This window comes from Anser brachyrhynchus, assembly GCF_964034855.1.
Source record: "Anser brachyrhynchus genome assembly, chromosome: 4".
In the NCBI taxonomy this organism is placed as follows: domain Eukaryota; kingdom Metazoa; phylum Chordata; class Aves; order Anseriformes; family Anatidae; genus Anser; species Anser brachyrhynchus.
In genome coordinates this window covers 43,498,225-43,518,138 of record NC_137698.1, presented here as the reverse complement: position 1 = coordinate 43,518,138, position 19,914 = coordinate 43,498,225, and the positions used below count along the sequence as shown (strand labels likewise).

The 19,914-nt window shown below is 37.1% G+C and overlaps 1 protein-coding gene across 1 annotated transcript in view; it reads right to left on the bottom strand.

The window, feature by feature from the left end:
- The window catches only part of LOC308194636 (uncharacterized protein), a 201,012-nt gene that overhangs the window by 147,554 nt on the left and 33,544 nt on the right, over positions 1–19,914 (bottom strand). The window contains exons 4-9 of the mRNA XM_080590772.1: positions 18,795–18,888; positions 14,592–14,693; positions 13,162–13,350; positions 12,806–12,946; positions 4,880–4,986; positions 4,481–4,625 (exon numbers count right to left, since the gene is read on the bottom strand). Of these exons, the coding sequence (XP_080446898.1) occupies positions 14,630–14,693; positions 18,795–18,888 (158 nt within the window). The 3' untranslated portion in view covers positions 4,481–4,625; positions 4,880–4,986; positions 12,806–12,946; positions 13,162–13,350; positions 14,592–14,629. The remainder of the gene's footprint in view (positions 1–4,480; positions 4,626–4,879; positions 4,987–12,805; positions 12,947–13,161; positions 13,351–14,591; positions 14,694–18,794; positions 18,889–19,914) is intronic.

Below are 19,914 nucleotides of genomic sequence, written 5' to 3'. Positions count from 1 at the left end.
AGATGTGAAAGGAAACAAGAGATAGTCTATGCAACTATGAAATGAATAAACCGTTTAGTTACATCATCTTTCTGTTAGGCTATGATCACATTATAGAAAAGTCTGAGAAATCCTACCCTAAGAAATTCCTATGTCATTTCCTTTCAAGCTTCTTCAAAAATGATGCAGTATGTTGGCTCCAGTATTTTAGTGGGAGACTACACATTTATCTTGATTTACTTAACCTTATCAGAAAGAAAAAAAAAATCTTTACATTAAAACAGTTTGATGTAATGACATAGGTTGTCCTCTTGTAAGCATCAGTGTATAAAACACAAGGTAACTTTTTTTTTTTCCTAAAGGAAAACTAAAAATTCCTCCATATGCCCTTTTCTGTAAAATCTAAACATCTGCTTAGGATCCTGATGCAGTAACACAATATGGCTGCAGCTTTCGCAGTTACAAATAAATACATCTTAAAACAAAGTACTGTAAATCTGTTTCTCCTCCATTTGCCTGACAAATTCAGAGCTTAAAAAGCTCTGACCTGGGTCTTCTAATCAGTTTCTGATCTCTCTTGGGAGCTGCAAAGGTGGAGGGAGCCAGCCATGGCTGGTACCGCTCCATCCTCTCATAGTAAAGCCCTCCCTGGTACACGTGCCAGATCCAGAAATACTTTGTGCTTCCCACTCCCAGCCCTGAGAAAAGAAAAGGTGTTGGAGGAAATGGGAGTCACACTAAGTTTGTGGCCAAGGCAGCAGAGCTCAGAAGGAGGATCCCCTTAAAGGACTGAAATTTAGCTGTGCAGCTCAAACCTCCTGTGAATTTTGTTTGATAAGCAAGACTCACAGGCATTAATGATGTCTAGAGTCAAAACCTTACCTAAATACATCTTTGATCTGGCACGCTATGATCAAGTATACCCACCAAAGACACCATGAAGGTCTTAATAGGTATGAAAACCTGAAAATGTTTTTAAAATACTAAAAACAGAATGGTTACAACAAATAGAGCCTGGGATCCAATTGGACAAAACTAGCAGCTGTATTTTACCATCTTTCTGCTCAGGATACACCTTGTGAACTGAAACAAAAATCTCACAATACTTCTTCAGGCATATCCTATGAATACTGTTTGTGCTACTCCCATCTCACAAATACATAGATGAAGACAAAATAATACTTAGTAATTTACCGTGTGTGTATAGGAAACAGAAAGGAAAAATAAGAAAGAATTTGATTGTACTTAGTTTCATGCTAGTACCAGATCACAAATCTCTTTAACTCACTGTTATTATGGTTCCTGTTTCCTGGGGCTGTGAACCAAGATCATGGAACCAATGTGTCATATTTGTCCATCAGGGTAAAAGAATAGAAAGATATTTTATTTGATTTTCAATATCAATTCACCTCTTCAATATCACAGTATTCAGGCAGCTGTTCTAAAAATAATCACCTTTAAGTTTGGAAGGCGTTAGATAAAAAGTGCATTTTGTTTCTCACTGATAAATTATTTCTGATTACAGTTACTCAGTATGAGTTATGCAGTTATCAGCTCTTCATAAAAGGACTAACCCCCCAAACCTGCTATTTTATTGGGGGGGGGGGGGGGGGGGGGGGAGCTGTTTATTTATTGCGTTCCACCTCCTTCCCTTGTTTCATTTTCTCCTGGTGGAAGACTCTGCCAAATATTTCAAAGCCCTCCTTGGCAAGTAGTAAAATAATTTGGACAGAGTATACTGCAATTAGAATTTTTTTGGCAGGTCCCACATTTTGGATGTTGATGAGAAGAGTATTAGTTTTAATATACTTGACCAGTTCATTATTTCAGATAATTTCCTGCCACACAGCACCATTGCTACAGATTGTGTTGCTTAGAAAATCAGCAAGGAGACACATCAAAATTTTTATTTTTTTTTAAGTGCAGATAACATTAAATAAATCTGTTTTTCCTCACCCCATCTGTCACTCACTCAAACTTCTAATCTTACTTTTCTCCCTAACCTTCTGTGTCAGAAAAGTGTTTCTTACTCTTCAGAATGTAATATCATGTCACTTACTATACAAGCAAAGGTTGTAGAACACATGGAGTGACACATTTGCATTGCTGTCATTAGAGGCCAAATTCAATTATTCTCTCTTTTGCTTGGCTTTGCTACCACAAAAATCCACATGCACCTCACAACAGCACATTTTTGGATGGTGGGGGGTTGAGGACAAGAGCTGTGACCTTATGCAGGTTTGTGAACTCCAGAAGCCATACAACATTTTTATTGGATCCTGTTCTAAATTTGTGTCAGCACTTCCTTTATAAATCCTTATTTTGATATGGATTATAAACTGCTCATAAAAAATCCTGCCTAGACTGAAAGGCTATTTTGTTGGGGTGTGGGGTGTTAAGTACCAGCCTTGATGATTTGGTCTTTCAAGACCCTAAGAGTACAAACAAAACATATCTTGTGAGAGTTCAGAAACATTTCTACCAGTTAGAAACTTGTCCTCTTTATGCTTTACAGTTAAAGTATAAGGCAAGCTGTTTGCTGGAGTTTTTATTTCCCCTACATCATTTTTCCAATAAAAAATTTCAATGAAACCATCAGTAACAGACTACAATGCAAGACATGCCATTATATACATTTCTTCCCCTGCTAGAAAAAGTCCTAATGGTTGGTGTTGTTTCTTCCTTACAGTTATCACCTCATGAGAAAAAAACTCACAAAACTAAGTCAGGGTCAGAGTGCACTGAGGTCAAAGAAGAGTCAAGATCCATGTCCTCACAGTCAGGGAGGGTTGTTTTTCCTAATCTTTCTGTCTATATTGTGGTATTTGACAGTAAAATTGCATTTACGTATCACTGTAAACAACACTGCTCAGGAATCAGCACCTGGCTTGTTAGCATTCTCAGTTCCTCATTGCTGCCTCTCACACATGCCATCAACCTTTCTGCAAATGGAGTAGTACCCAAATAAACCATAATAAAGTTAGGATTACTTAACAGTCACAGTGGTTAACACACTAGGTTTTGCTTTCAGAAATTAAATGCATTCTTTCTGAGGCCAAGATAACAGAGCGGGAAAAAAGGTACACTTTTAAAACAGTCTTAGTGATTTCTCCAAAATTTTCTCATCGACAATGATCTCACATTGCAGAGCAACCTATGAAAATAAGCTGGCCTTTCTCAGTGTATTTCTCCCTAGTCACAGAGTAGCTTTGCTATTTAAGTATGTCTTAAACCTACTACTTCTCAGAATCGTTAGTACGTTCAGGAAAATGCACATAGCATTCACTGTAAACTACATATTCCCTACCAACACCGTAATACACACAAGTCATGTGCAAAAGCTCCAAGAATGACCAGACACCTTAATGAGACCTCTGAGAGACAGAGAACGAGCATATCAAAGTGATTTTAAAAGTTCAAGGCTAGTGATAACTTGAAGTTCATTGTGAAAATGCTATGAAAAGCTGACAGGAAGAAAAATCCACAGGAGTCTATAATGCAGTTGACAGAACTGCATTGAATTTAGCTTTCTGGAAGCACCAATCTAGAGTCACGTATTGCAGGGAAAGATATCCACTTGGTCTCTGGTGGTGGTGCTTTCACAACTATCGTAAATAGTTTGATATGAGTGTTCCTGGCAACACCAGTGGCTGAGTACTGCAGAAGCTGCATAATGCTTTATTGATGATTTGCAGAAACCCTTGAGTGTTTATATCTTCAGTAGACCATCAAATCCAAGAAACGCTTTGGTCAGTTAACAATCACCCTGGGAAACAAAGTACTGCTGCCATTATTAAGGATGCTAGTTTCTATCTAATGACTTAAATCAGCTGTTGTTCTTTGGGGTGACAGGTATGCTTGAACATTATGCAGAACATGTTACTTCTAAAAGGGGATCGTGATTGGTTATTGATCTCTATTGCTTTCATCACCACATCCACACCTGCTATTTATGTCAATCTCAATAACTGGTTACATGTACTTATATATGCAGCAGATACATGACGACTTCAAGAAAGCTTGTGGATCTTTCTTATTGTATTCCACATTTTCTGTTTTCTCAACTCTATTTGATGGCAGTTTCTTTTTAAAATAAAGCAAAGATTTTTTATTCTTTTTTTTTTTTAAACTGTTGAATACTAACACATTTTTTCACTAAAACTCAGATTTTATTTGTTGTAACAGTATTCAGATCTTGAGTAGCTGGGGGAATCTTAGTTCCATCACATACAATAAACAGGAAAAAAAAACAAAACATATATTTAAAGTAGATACATTCATTAGAGATAATCACTAAAAGTTTAAATATGGATGGACATACTTGTAACATTCCCACCAAAAATACCTATTCACGCTAAACCCTGCAGAATGTAAAGAAATTAAAAATCAATAAACGGAATGTTAAACAAATCACTTAAGTTTCATCCATGCTTTCAGCTTTCTTGTTTAAATGAGGATAGACCAGGCTCCAAATGAAATCCATGAGAGATACATTAGATACCTGCAAGGATCTGGGCCTCTGTTCTCTACGGAGTTTCAACTCCTCATGTTTCACTTTTTCCTTCTTGCAATATGCTGATAAACAGACTTGGAAATATAGCTGGAATTGCAGCATTCCTCAAAGTTTTTGTTTGTTTGTTTGTCTTCTGTCCTCAAATCCAAAGCCAAGTACATAATTAAAAGAAAACAATTATATGAGCTCATCTGTATGAGTTCAAAAGAAACAGGATGAGTACAAAAGGAAAGGAATCCCTCACACATATAACCAATCACTAATAGGAACTAGAAGCATAAATCAGAAACAAGAGCATATTCTCCAAGACAACTAATTCTCCTGAAAACTGAAGATAGAGTCAAAACTGTAGCTTCCTCCAGTAAACAAAGAAAAAGTACACTTTACCTTTGTTATGTTTCAAATGTAAGTGACAGAGGTCATTTCTAGCACTCACTTCATGCTTCTAGGAAAAGAATTTTCTTCTGTAGAGTATTCCACTTAGCATATTGAATCTAGCAAAAGCAGAAAACAAACAACAAAAAATCATTATCTTAAAGACTAGAATTAGAAGAAGAAAACAAATGGAGATGAGTTTTAGAGACTGTTGCACAGCTGAGAGGCACAAAATACTTACTGATGCAAAATAACAGCACACACAAATGTAGGTTACGCCTGAAATCAAATGAGCTATTTATGCATTTACAAATTTACTAACTAGAATGGGCATATGTTAGGTGAGACCTATAGCTGGTACAAATCAGCAATCAAGTTTACATGCTCTGAGAATTCATCCCTCGGAAATTCTTGTGCCTAGGTATTTGCATTCTCTGTGCCTATTTTTGATACTTTGCCCTTAGATTACTAGACGACTGAGTAAAATTGTCACAGGGAAATCAAACCCATGCCTGCATCAGTAGCATCAAGGTCTGCTAAACTGAACACACTAGGTATCACTTATTTTTGTTTCTTTCAGACATTTGTATCACAACATACTGAAGTTATGCTATGAAATGTATATAGAAAAGGGCTAAATGCTGTTTCAATGAACTTTGTGACATCAACAAAACCTAACACTGAACCCAAAGTTGTTCAAAAGCAAACTTTTGAACTCAAGAAGGGGGTAAATGATTATCCATCCTCTATCTACTGAAATACAGATGATAATGCTACATCTACAGTAGATAACCTTTGCAGAGTCATAATTCTGAAACATCACATCTTTATTTAGCTAAAAAAGCATATAAGAATTCTGGCCATAAAACAGTGTTTCCCAGGAATAGCTTTTCTTTCTGCATGAAATTAATATTTTGGGATGCAATCCATTTTAATTGCAAAACTGGCAGGATTTAGCTCAACCTGGTAGTTGTTCTGTCTGCTGGATTATACAGACTTGAATTAATTTCAGGGTCAACTTTATGCACTTGAGTGAAAGTATACCACAATGCACAACATTTCCTCTCGTCTCCAGTCTCAAATTATGATCCACTTCTATTATACTTTAAAGCATCAGGATCCTATCTTATCCTTTCAAGAATTAATATAGACTAAATTTCTCTCCGCTGGGCTCAGTGTACTACAATCTTGTAGCTAGCCTGCTTATGTTCAGTGTTGTCTCTCATTATATCAACAAGTACGTAAGCATGCTAGAACAGTCCATGACCTCTCCCCTCATGCTCCATCCAGTGGGAGAAGCATGTTGCAGAAAGTTATGCTGCAGATGCTATATATCTAGGGGCTATGGATGTAGATGCTATATACCTAGATCTTTGCATCAAGCCAAGCTGTTCAATAACCTGATCTAGTAACCACAGTTGGTCCCAGCAGTTATTATTCAGTAACCACAGCTGGTTCCAGTAGTTATTATCCCACTGCTGGAGTCAGCAGAAGTTGTCAATTGCATTCAAGACTGTCTGCAATAAATTGAAGTACAATCTGCTTAAAGAAAACTATGGTATCCTTTTTTTTTTTTTTCCTCCAAAAAAGTTCTGCTAAGCAGGGAATAAAGGAAGTATTTCTGCTCACATGTGGGTGGGAGATGGCAGGAGTAGTTCAGATATTTTGCAGGTGGAAAATCTTTCTCTAGGTGGAAACAAAAGATAAAAGGAAATGAGGGTCTTTATGCTTGTGTCTTCACTCTATTAAAACAACCGCCATAACATCAGTTTTGCTTCAACTCCCCTTCTTGGCTGGATGAAGCTTCCTGGCAAACATGAGATCAGAGCTAATAGCACAGAGACTGCTAATGAAGATTTCCCCTGCCACTACCTTAATGTAGGTTATGCCCCTACCCTTATGTAGGGTAAAATACGGGTGATTCACCCTACAGAGTGCTTTTCTGGAATAACAAAGAAAATCCTCTTCTGTGAAAGATGCCCAGAAATGCATAGGCCAGTGAACAATTCCTAGAGCTACCTCTTTTTTCAGGGTGTTTATGGATTCTGGATGACAGGCTGGCATCAGCAAGAGCCAGCTGAACTTAGCTGAGCTAAGAACTTCCTTCAGAAGAATGAAAAATGAGTAATCTTGTAGTGCAGAGTTCTGGGGCCCTCAGTGCTCTTCTGTAGTATCTCTGATCCATTTTGGCCCTATGCTGAACAGAGCTCATATTTAACTGTTGAGTTGAAAACTCCCTATAATTATAAGCCTGAGGAACAGATGAGTTTATTTGATTTACACCATATGATAAAAAGACCCTGGGCCAGATTAGATAGCTTAGTTTACAAATAATAAATGAGGTCATTTGACCCAGAAATCTCTGGTTAAAGGTTTGTCAAAGTTTGTCTAACATATGGAACGTGTACATAAACATATAAAACATAAAAAATGTATTCCCAAGTGTTTTCTAAAGCATTTCACAAAAACAAACTTCTTCACACAAATATCATATTCATCTGAGCTTGCATAAATAAAATTGGTAATATTGTTTGAAAGGTACCTGCAGCTATCTGTAAGGGCCATTAGCTCTTCTGTAATTTCCACAGGTGTACTTTAAGCACAACTTTGCAAGTCTGACCACAAAGAGACTGTTCAGACTGGACTTATTTCTTTTCAATCAGAATATCTCTGAGCAGTGTAGACAATGGAAGCTCTTTGAAGGCAATTATTGTTTTGTTTTGCCTTATGAAAAAAAAAAAGTACATCTGAAGTTTCTTTCAGGTGTTTTTATTTTCTAGCGAAATATATTCCTCATCTTGCAATGTTCCTTACTGAGGGAACGTCCAGAACTAGAGAACAGATCTCTATTATGTTTATGAATTATCTGAGATCACACTATAAGTTATTACAACTTTTACTATCTGAAATAATTTAATGGTCACCCACAAATTGTGCAACTGGTTACCTAATATACATCATGTGATTTTTCTCTTTCTTGATTAGATTAAGCAAATCTGAGCCAGGGGCTCAAAATGTGCTTTTCATGAACGTTCCTGTGAACAAAAAGGTACTTTCACTAATATTCACAGAAGGAAAATAAAAGCCCCAGGTCAGGAAATCACTAAAGCATGTGTTTAATTCCATCCCTTCTTAAGAAAGTAGTTACGCGTATACTTAAGTTGCATTGCTTTACTGCTGTCTGAATAGGGCTGCTTTTCTGAACCAGAACCAACAAAGAGGCAGCCACAGTTCAATCCTCTTTAAACCCTAAAAACAGTTTACAGAGAATGAAGACTTCTAATTTACTCCGAAAAACATGCCCTTTTAAAAGTAACTGATTTCAAATCTTTCTAACCTCTTATAGTTTGTATTCAGTTAATATTGGCCCTGAGTCCTCTGTCCTTAAATTCTCATGCCCTGGTCTGTTCAAAATACACCTAAAAGAGGTGACCCCATATGTCTGATTATATAAAATCTGTCTTTTTTTTTTTTTTCAAGCTGGATACAACAACAATTAGAGTTAATGGAAAGATTTAATTGATTTCAATGAGAGCTGGATGAAGAACTGATAGTTTAACTCTGGACACTCTCTTTTGAAAATTTTCACTAAGGTGCTGATCCAACTCCCAGTGAAGTCAGTAGAAGGATTTGTGTTGGGATTTGGATCATACCTCTGTTCTTCTTGGAGTCAAATTCTCTTTGTCAATATGCACATGCACATATACACAGATCTAAATGAAAACAAATGTTTGGCAACCTGTGACAGAAAGTCCAAATCTGTATCTGTATATTTGGGCCAAACCAAAATTGTTACGCTTGACAAAAACATCGTTATGCTGATCTGGTTTTGTTTTTGCTTACTAGTAATTGTTTGGTGAATATAAATCTAAATCCTCCTTTTTTTTTCTTTTTTTTTTTTTTGGGGGGGGGGTTGCATAAATGTATTCTACTGTCACTGTAGACAGTAAAATGAGAAGGGATTTCTATGCAAAACTCTGTGTTCAGACTTGTCATAACTTGACAAAAATAATCCTCTCAGACTAGAACTTTCCATGCTTGTTCTCCATCAAAAGTAATTCTGTTTTTGCCAAGTATGAAGAAATTTGGTTCAGTTCCTCCTAGTTTCCAAAATACAAAAGGTTTCTCATTTAGGATCCATTCTACACTCAAAACAAAAGGGATGTGGGCCGGATTCCCAGAGGTGCGGAGCTCTTGCACTTCTCATTGGCTTTAGTATCGCTAAAATCAGCTTCTGTGTTTTTAAAATATGAATACCAAGGGGATTAGAGAATACAAACTTGGACACAATGAGAAAAATGGGGTCTTGGCTAGCCCAGTCACAGGGTGTATAGATGTTGCTGATTGCTTCATCTGCTGAAAGAATCATGCTAACATAGCAGTTTTCATAGCAGCATATAAGGACAGGAACAAGGTAGATAACAGGGAAGATGAAGAGATGAAAAAGAATCTAAATCTTACAAACCTCTGTAGAGCTTTGTGTTCAAAACAACTTTTTGTGCTATATGGATAAAAAAAATTACAATTTATACAGTTAATGGCTCAGGGCAGTACATAACCCTAAACCTACAGACCAATCCGCAGACCTAGTGACAAAATAATTGTTCCAGCCCCTTGCACCTTTCCAGAGTGGTGCAGGCACCCTTCCAATTTCAGGCTAAGAAGATCCTTTCCATGCTGTCCTACCCCTCTAAGCACCAGCTCAGATGACTAATCAACTGTCCAGATCATTCTGCAGTTACTTAGTGTTTTCCAAGACATTGTGCCAGTCTAGTTTTTCCTATATGAAACAAGTATCATGAAACTATTTACATTACCAGGTTCTCAGGGTATCAGGTAGCCACTTTTAAAGTACATGCATATCACCTAACTGTGATATGAAAAATAACCAGCTATTGAGAAATTGTACCTAAGAATCACTGAACAGGAAGCAAAAAAATAATGCAAGATTGACCTAGTAAGAATCTAATCCCTATGGTTTGAAAACTGTTTTATTAATCTCATCAGCAAGGTAACACGGAAGGGCTTTTGGCTACTTATTCTCCGCCTGACATAAGATACTTCTCTCAATTCATCTATTTGTAGGAGTAAAAGGTTTTCAGATTTTTCTGAGCATTTTGCCCATTTTTTTGTTTGTTTGTTTTTTAAACAAAATCAAAAGATGCAGAGCCTGAAAAATCCTTGTAATAATAACTACCAAACTAAAATCTTGCAGTGAGAATTTGGAATGATATTACAAGGCAATACAGTGATCAATAAGCTGTTTATTAAGTGGATACTTCTTAAAAAGTAAGGAAGTTACAAAACTTCTTTAAGCATTGAAGAAATGTAACATTAACAGAGTAGCTAGGCTGAAGAAGGGAGGTCCAATGGGAAGCACCAGTGAAAAAGACAGCAGATAGAACTAGAGGGGTTCTCCTTCTGATTTGTGGCAACCATTTCTGGTTTATTCTGTCTGCTCTGTAGGGCTTTTTCCCAATTAGGCCTTTAAAACATTATTGTAGGAAAAGGATGACAATGATGGAAAGAATAAAGTGACTGACATCAAGCCCATAACTTGGGAGCAAAATACTCAGAAAAAATAAATGCAATCACCTGGGACAGAAGGTGACAGTGATCTGAAGGACAACTGCATCTAGACAGAGAAAATAATACAGATCACACCAAAATTCTTTAGCTTGGGTGGCTACTAACAATTTATGCATGAAAACTGGGTCCCTGAAACAGTTCACCAGACTACTGTCTGTCTAAGATTTTGTTTAATTTATTTGCCTTGCTACTGCTTTTAATGCCATAAAGTCAGCAAATTAAAATAAATGAAAAGAGAACACAAATTCCCCTCCTGTTGGGGGATTATAAATAGGCTGAGAGTTAGAGAACAGCAATAGCCACTTCCAAATGGCTAGACCCATGAAAGAAAACAGGCAATGAGTCCCAAGGGGTGACATATGCCAAAACGTCTAGATAATCTGTTTGTTCATCTCCAGGCAGGTACTGATAACAACTCCCCTCTAAAGGGAAGGCTTCATGCTTTGTTGACACCTTGTTTAACTTCTACATCAGATGAATAAAAACCCACCAGGATGCCTGTGCTACACAGTTCTTAGTTTCAAGACCAGAGTATAATTTTAAGAAATCCGTCCAATGACTGACTTACAAAAAGCAGCAATATTCTGCTGGAAATAAGGGGTGCCCTTTCAAAGACACCTGTCCTCTCACTGCCAAGGTTGTACACAACTTTCTAGTTTTTCTAGACTGATCACTTGTCTCAAACAGCCAAAATATATAATTGTATGTAATTGGAAAGAACAAAAGGTTGCTCTGGAAAGTGTATGTTACCATTGTAAAGAGAACATATATTTTTATTTTTTTCTTTAAATCTTGATTACCTTTACCAATTTCCACTAAATCTCCTATCATCTACTAAACGACATGTATAACTTTAGCATACCTCCTAATTTAGGTCTGAAAAGTTTTCTACACTTCCTGCTTGTTGAAGAGCTACTTCACAAACAGACAGTAGAACTCCATTTCTTGGGGAACTAGCAGTGTTGCTCATATTTAACCTTGTTGCCTATGCCTCTATACAGGCTAAATCACATCAGTTTCTGTGGGAGGAAAATTTAAGTCCTGAGCCACAACCTCACAGCACTGGAGAGGCCTGTCTTTGAAAGAATGAGATTAAGTGTATGTAATCTGTCAGAGAAAGTTCAGGTTGGTAAATTTGGCAGAACAAAAGGACAAGTCTTCAAATTGCTTTACTTAGCAAGATTTGGAAGAAATGCGCCGACTGTACATTCTCTACCCTCATTATATTCTTGGAGTTTTGACTTCCTCTGTTACTCCCTAGCCACAGATAGGTATCTAAACATAGGGAAGGCAGACTGTTTTCACAGCTGCTAATACTGTGTTATACCTATGTACTGTAGGCCACACAGGGGGAGCACAGTCACTTGACTATTAAAATAATAAGATGTAGTTTAAATCAACGGGCTTTAATTGTGTTCCTTAACATTCAGTTTTGTACCTAGAAGAAAAGTTGCTAGTAAAAGGAGAGTAGGTAGATTCTTTGAGGGAATCAGAACAGGAGAGAATGCAAACCACCACCGTTTTGTAGCCCTTTATCTATACTAGACACACATACGCGGCTCTGCATTTCCATTGCCTCCCAGCAACTAAGCACCTGGTAGGGCAACAAAATATATATTTTTTCCCTCCTAAATAACCACTACGGAGTTTAAAAAATAAAAATAAAAAATCTTATTTCAATTGATGAACAAACTACTTATATTCGGTACAGGGCTCAGTGCATTTCTAGCACAAAGTCTTACCTCACTATGTGATGCTGACCCTTACTGGTCAACACAATTGTCTAGTGGCATATAAATGAATAAATAAATAAATAAATCACTTTCTTCCCTTTATTTACAGACGGGCAGGTTATCATCCCCCCCCCCCCCCCCCCCCCCCAAAAAAAAAAAAAAGATCCTGGTACTAAAAAATTGGTATGCCTGTTGATAGTGGTTCTGAAACATTTACTGTTCAAACCTGCAACTTCTGGTAACTCATGTAGGTCCATTACAAGGGATGGAGTTTTGCCAGTCGGCCAACTGATGACCTGCCTGGTAGAACAAAAGAAACTTAGCCTTGATCATTCTTTTATTGTTCTCACACTTTCTTTTGCAGATTTAGACATGTAAGACAACAGCTTAAAATAACCCTACTATTTATTATTCCAGGAGCAATGTTTTCTTAATGGTACAGTCAAAATGTGTCTGGAATTTAGAAAAACAGTGTATTTTCCAACAATACATCAACCAATCAAAAAGTGACATTCCATATCCAGAACAAAAAGTCATGGCTGTTAGAAAACAAGAAAAAATATATCATAAAAAAGAAAATCATGCTAAGGCTAAAAATCTATAAAGTAACACTGACCTTTTTATATACCTCATAAACAGCACAGAAATATTCTTGCTTCTGCCAAACATTCCGGCTTGCAATGGCGTTCCAAATTTTCATTAGCACCGTAACCACTCTGACAGATAGCCAGTGGCTCTTATTTGTTCACTTCTGCTTCTGGAAAAAAAAGTTTAAAAAAAAAAATAAAAATTACCCCCACAGGTCTCTGTTATATCACCATGGCATCTCTAGATAGTGAAGCAGCAGAGGGACAAAGCTCAGAACTGAGATGTGCCCAGACCAGAAACCCAGGCTCCAACACAGATTTCTGAAGACTTTCTTTGGAATAAGCCCCTTCCTTAAAATCGAATGCTCCAAAAGCAGCCATTTACCTTCCAAACTGGGCAGCATTTATGAGTCCATTAGTGAGATTAGCTTCACTATCTTCCCAAACAGACTTCAACAAATCCAGTGGCAAAACAAATAGAAGCTCATTTTCACTTCTTTTTTTTCCAGTCAAATCTACTAAGGCAGACAAGAACAAGGAGGCAGGATGGTTGGCTCTGCAACAAATTTCCTCCCTAGGAACACAACAATAGAAAAGACCTCTGAGGCTACTGAATCCAGTTCCTTCTTATCACAGGCAACCATGTCATAAAATACTTTTCATAATCTGTTTCTAATCCATTTTAAAAATAAACAGAGGAGGATATTTTGTTTTTATCATACCAGTAATGGTACTGAGTCCCACACCTCCCATGGAGCATAGTAGTTCATATACACCAACCATGACACATTTCACTTTCCCGTTGTTTTTTCTGACTGGTTAAGCCATGCAAACCTCTGGATTTGTTTGGAGTTTTTTGCTTGTTTGTTTGTTGGATTGTTTTTCCCTCCAACTCTTAATCTATTTAAATAGCTATATAGATGAACAGAAATTAATAACGCTGAGCTGCAACACTAGGCCCTGACTCGGTAAAGTATTTAAACACAAATTAAAACTTAAGATGCTTCTTCAGAGCTGGAACCTCTTGTTGGAACAGCACATACATGTGTTGGCAACCAAGGACACTATTTAAGACCCTTTTGAGCATAACTTGAAGACTAAATGTGCGTGTGTTTATATGGGGATAACCTGATTATTCTCAGAAGACCACGGTGGAACATTTGACAACTATACATTTAAAAAGCTTAAATTGTACATTAATCTTTATTTTTTATTTTTATACCCAGTTCAAATGCGATTAAAAATTTATTGATTTCTCAACCGTGACATGAAAACAAAATGCCATAGAAGGTCTTTTACTGTCTTAGCAATATAGAACAGGAATTTATGAGGCAGGGTAGATCACAGACAAAAGCATTGACCGTTCAAGACTCAGACTTGGATTCTGATGATAACTATCTCAAAACTTGAGATAACACGATCTAGGACTTACAATAATTAGCAGATACTCCTAAATATTTATGCTGACAGTTTTTGAGATGATGGTATTTACCGCATTATCATACATTTTGATATTTAAGATATTCCAGAGCAAGAAACGTAGTTGGTGGCTACCACTGATGCTGTTATGTAGGTATACAAAAGACTGTGCTAGAACGATCACTAATAAAACAAAAAGGAACAAGGCAGGATTCTTTTGTTCTTTCTCTGCTGAAAAGAAACAGAGAAAAGGGAACACAGAACTGAAAACCCAGTAGTTTGTGTTTTTCCAGTTCTCTTCCCTGTAATATATGGATGGAGAACAAAACTGATTAACAGGACTTTGGCTTGGGGTATGATATTTAGGTGTCACAATAAAGTCTATGAACTCCTCACCAAATATTGTTTCAGCTGCTTTGGAGTACACTTCACAGTCACATAGTGTTGAAGGAACCCAATTCCTCATCAGAAATGTTCAACACCTCACAGGTCTGGGTCCTGTTACAAGAGAAACAGTTTAAAGGAACTGGAAGTTAAAATAATCTTTGTAGCAGATGAAGTGGACAACATAAGCTCACTGTCAGAAAATACTGGAAATTAATGAAAGGGAAGCAAAACTATTCCTTTGTATAAAGAGTGCTAAAGGACAGTAAGGATTATGCTAAAAGACAGAGAATGCCAATTAATAAATGATAAAAACAGGACTAATCAAATATAATTGAAAGGTGGAGTTTTGAAAGGAAGAACTTCATTTGTAGAAGTACTAAGTAAAAAGCATGAAATCTATAATACCATATAAATTTATTCTGGTCAGCAATCTATTTTAACAATGCCATATGACTCAGTAGTGGGATCATTCCTAAGATGTGGTTAAATATGTAAAATGTTATTATTTTAATATTAAATACAATTATCATTACTTGCTTTCTCAGTTCTTTCTCTCACAAGGGCGGTCATAATCAATCAATACCCAAATTTGGCATGTGTCCGCATGTGACTTTATTATTTAATTCCACACTCATAAAATTCACAAAGAATAAACCTGATGAAGTACACATGCATTTTAATAAGCAAAAGGGACAAATGAATTCATTGTCTATTGAAGCAGTTTTATAATATCAAAACATATGCTGAACCAAGCTGCTAGCTATTAAAACAAATCATACAGGCTTTAATTACATCCAAATCTTCATTATTAAAGTAATAAAATGACCCTAAAATAAATATTATGGAAGTCATGTTGTCCCTACAAATGAACACAGCATGAGAGACTGATACAATAAAACACCCTAACATTAACGTGCTATATGTAACAGTGTGGTGTCCCACAGAGCTGAAACAACAAGACATAATTCTCACATAATTCTCATCTTCCATAGCTGTGAGCAAAATTATCCTCTCCTTTAAATTTGCCTTTGTTGGCCACGTCCACCAGATTTGCAGAATTCCCTAACACCAACAGGAACCACGGGTGCAGAATGGAAGGATCCTTGCCATCTGCAAGGAACAGACTGGTAATTCAGAGCACGGGGGCAGTGCAACCAGTTTGTTTAGACTTTCTGTGCACATCTGTCTTCCTGTCTGCACGCTCCCTACTTCTAAAAAATTTAGGTCAGTCTCCCAGGGAGGAGTAGGAGGGGAGGGTTATACACTCCGTGACTTTGGGGTGACGATCACTCACTTCCTGCTAGGTGCCGACTGCTTTCTAACTCCTTCTGGCCTCAACACCGACCGTACTTTATGCCACACACGGCAGCTGAGGTGAGCTTTCCTATGACGAGGTGATGGAGCTTCTGTGGGGCAGCACAATTCTGCTGGGCCACATCTTGCACCCCCAGGGAAGGAGCATTTCTGAGGGTCCCTGGAGATCTCCAGCTCTGGGGCACGTCAAGACACAGAGATGTCAGAAGCCAGATGCTGCAATACAGGGCTGGGGACTAATTCAGCTTCATTGTGAAAACAGCACCAGTTTAAACAATAAATTTTGGCATTAGTGTGGCAGCAAATTACAATGGAGGAGTCATACTTGAGATTATCCATGCAAAGAACATTATTCATATGACATTCACATATGAGAATTTGGAGGGTCAGCCATAAGTGTTGTGGGTTTTTTGTTGTTGTTTTTTTGCCTTTTTTTTTTTCTGGGCAATTGCTGATCTCCAAATACACGATCTGATATTATTTCTTAAAATAATCTGCTATTTTAGAATACTTGATATGTGATCATGACATTTATGATCTGTTGCAGAGCCTACACTGAAGCAGGCAAAGCCTAGAAATATTTTAACCACAGTATTTGCTGCCATTTCCTACATCATCACATCACACATTGGTTCTGACAACAGAAGAAAGGATGACACGGGCACTGAAATAGTTGAATTTGAACAGAAGGCCACAGCTCTTATTTAACCATGTATTTTCCAGGGACTGAGGTAAAACAGATACAAGACTCTATTCCCCTCCTCTGTAGTTCAGACTGGGAGATATTCAAATCCTTTAATCCAATTCAAGGAGATGAGGACAACTCCTCAGCAGGGTCTCTCTACTATGCACTACTTATCTTTGACTGTTACCAGTCACCAAGGGAACCCCACTGCCTTTGAGTCTGACCTACCAAACACGAGCCTGAATATAACCTACCTCCTGAGCTGGTGCTTGCTCTGGAGGATACTCACCAGCGTCTCTACGTGTAAGCATGGCTCCCAGTGCTTTACAGGATATGCCACAGTCACATCAGCTCCTGTGCCTGCAGGTACTCCCCTGAATCTCCCTGTATGGAACAATCTCAACATTTTGCCAAAGCTCCCTGCTCAACCATCAGAGAAAAGCATCTATCACTCATCAAGCAAAGAGCATATCCTAATGTAGAAAATGTGTTCAGACCCTAGTAGAATGGGAAGCCATTTAGAGTTTCTGCAGGAAGTATCACAGTCTTAAATACTAATTATTTGAATTATGTTGAACTACAACTGAGATAGGTAGAACATTATGTATCCATTCTGGATCATTATTCTTCAGGTGTGTCTACTGGAAATATATTAACATATGAGAAAAGTGAAGGAGGGTGAGAGTAAAAATGTTACTGGCTGAATAACAGGCGAGGCAATTATCCAAGCAAAACTGAAAATTACTGTATGGTGATGGTCCCCAAACAACACACCAGGATACAGCTATGTTCTCTGTCTTTACTGTAATAGCAGAATGTTGATTTTATCTGTGTGAGAGTACATGTATATAAATCATTGAAAAAAAAAAAAAGAAAAAGAAAAGTAGATTGCTACCTGCTCTAAAAGATGCCAAAATTCTTAAAAGCTGCATTGAAAATACAATGATTAAGCAAGGAGGGGCTAACTAAAATGTTTGAAGTTTTTAAATTCAAGAAATATTCAAAGACTGAATGTTTAACAGACCACTCTCATATTTGCATTCAGGTACATAAAATAACGACTCACAAAATTACTGAGCCCTGCCCTTTGCCCATCGTGATCTGATGTGTTTTTTTTTGTTGTTGTTTGGTTTTTTGTTTTGTTTGGTTTTTGTTTTTTTTGAAATTGCCTTTTTGGCCATGTAACATGATAAGATATTGATTTTTCACTTAGGTAAAATAAAATCATTCTATGAGATTCAAATATTGTATTTCAATATGTTTAAATTATCCTGCCTGACTTTGCAATGAAAGTAGAAGAGCTCACACGCTCAAGCACTCAAGCATCTCCCTTGTACAGTACTGGCTTTTGAAATTTTCTCTCAGCAGTAGCTGACCACATGAATGCTCTTAGTCCTTTTCTGTGTAAAGTCAAAATAGTTACCTCAAACCACAGGTGACCACTTACACTAATAAGGCAACTTAACAAGCTATTACTTCTCTTTAATTACCAAATTCTGTGCCCATGTTTCTGTATGTTTGTAATTATTTCATCCACCAATTTCTAACCTGTATGACAGAGGAAGAACAAGTTCAGCAGTATTATCTGGCATTCCTCTGGCTCTAAGGTCAACAAAAAGTTCAGTATGCCAGTCAGTGAGCTAAAGCTCAAGACTGGATGCTAGCAAAGGCTGTGTGTATATAACCAGAGCACATAGTAGAAGCGCCTTTGTAAAAGTCAGCTTACCAAAATTGAAATGTGCAAATTAATTCCCATGTGGGGAGTTAGCAGGGAGTAGCAAGGGTACTGTAAATTCGCACTGTTGTTCACTGCACATTCACTTTTTTTCATGTAGAAAAGTCTAATTGAGTGCAATCTTAGAACATATATAATCTAATGGTTATGGCACTCTCCTAGAAGGGGAGATATCAGATTTCAGCTGGGGACTGTAACATTGGTCTCCTCCTTCCATGTGACTGTTCCAAAATGCTAAAATATAAACCGTCTTTGTGTGAAATTTAGTCATGCTTTGCATATGCCTGCCAGATGAAACCTTGAGGTGGGGTGCGTGAAGTACCTAAGCTGTACACTGAGAGTCCTGTACAGACTTAGGCACAAATTAGAGGCAGCTGCATTCAACTTAGGTGTCTGTGTACATATCTAGTAATATAAATATATAGAGATACTTTGGGGACTTCCCTAGAAAGCTTTGGTACATAAATGCATTACATACCTCTGAGGGTAGGCAAAACTGAATTTTTCCATATATGAGTACATGTAACCACTGAATCCATCGTCATACTTAATTTCCTTTAGCAATCGTCCATCTATTGAGGAATATACAAAACATCTTTAAATATTATTTTGTACCTGATGCCTTTCTCACTATTGTGAGGTTACAAAACACTGTTCTTCGCACTGGGAATATGCAGCACTGGGACAGAACAGATGGTAACTTCTGGTGAATGCCTGTTACCTAGCCTTTTACGGACACAAGTATGCACAAGTATTCTTTATATTTTAACTTTCAAAAAAGCAAATGGTCATATAAAAATAAATATGTTTGCCTTACTTTCACTTTAGAGACACTTTTAAAAGATGACTGACTAGTACATTAACTTCAGGCCTTTGTTACCTTTTTATTTTTCAAAGTATTAACAACATTTAGATGTTTAGGGTATTTTTCATTTTAACTTCTAAGTAATATTTTGTAACACTATAATTGCAGAAAGTCATTCTGGTTCTCTTTCCATTCATTTCACTTGGGAGCTTAGTAAAAATTAATTATTCTCAAGTTTAATGTATCAATACTGCCCAACATTTTATCCTTTGGAGAAATGACTTCAGAAAGGTCTTAGCAGCTATAAGACATATTCTTTTAGCACATAACTTCTCTGATTCAGATTCAAGTTGGGATTAATCAATTTTAACCAGCTACTTTATAGGCATGATGTGAGAAACTCTAACATTTATTTGGAGTACTACTACTATTTTTCCCCCTTCACAGCCTACTTTCACAGTAAAGCAAAGTATACCATTTCAGACACAAAAAAAAAATATTACTCACTTCCTTCTCATCACTCTTAATTGGGATCAAGTGGTTTTAGGTCAATCACTTTGGTCAAGAAAATTTATGAAAAATACAGGCCTGTTTATACATCGTAGAGGTAATTAATATTTCTTACAGATAGTCATTATCAAAAACTTCCATTCCTTGTCCCTCACTGAATCATTGTGAGCAAATTCCATGGATGAAATTAATACACTGATCATAATATTGATTTCCCTCTACTTTCTGGTGTAACACTCAATGTAACTAACAGCTCAGCATCACTAGTTTACTAATCATTAAA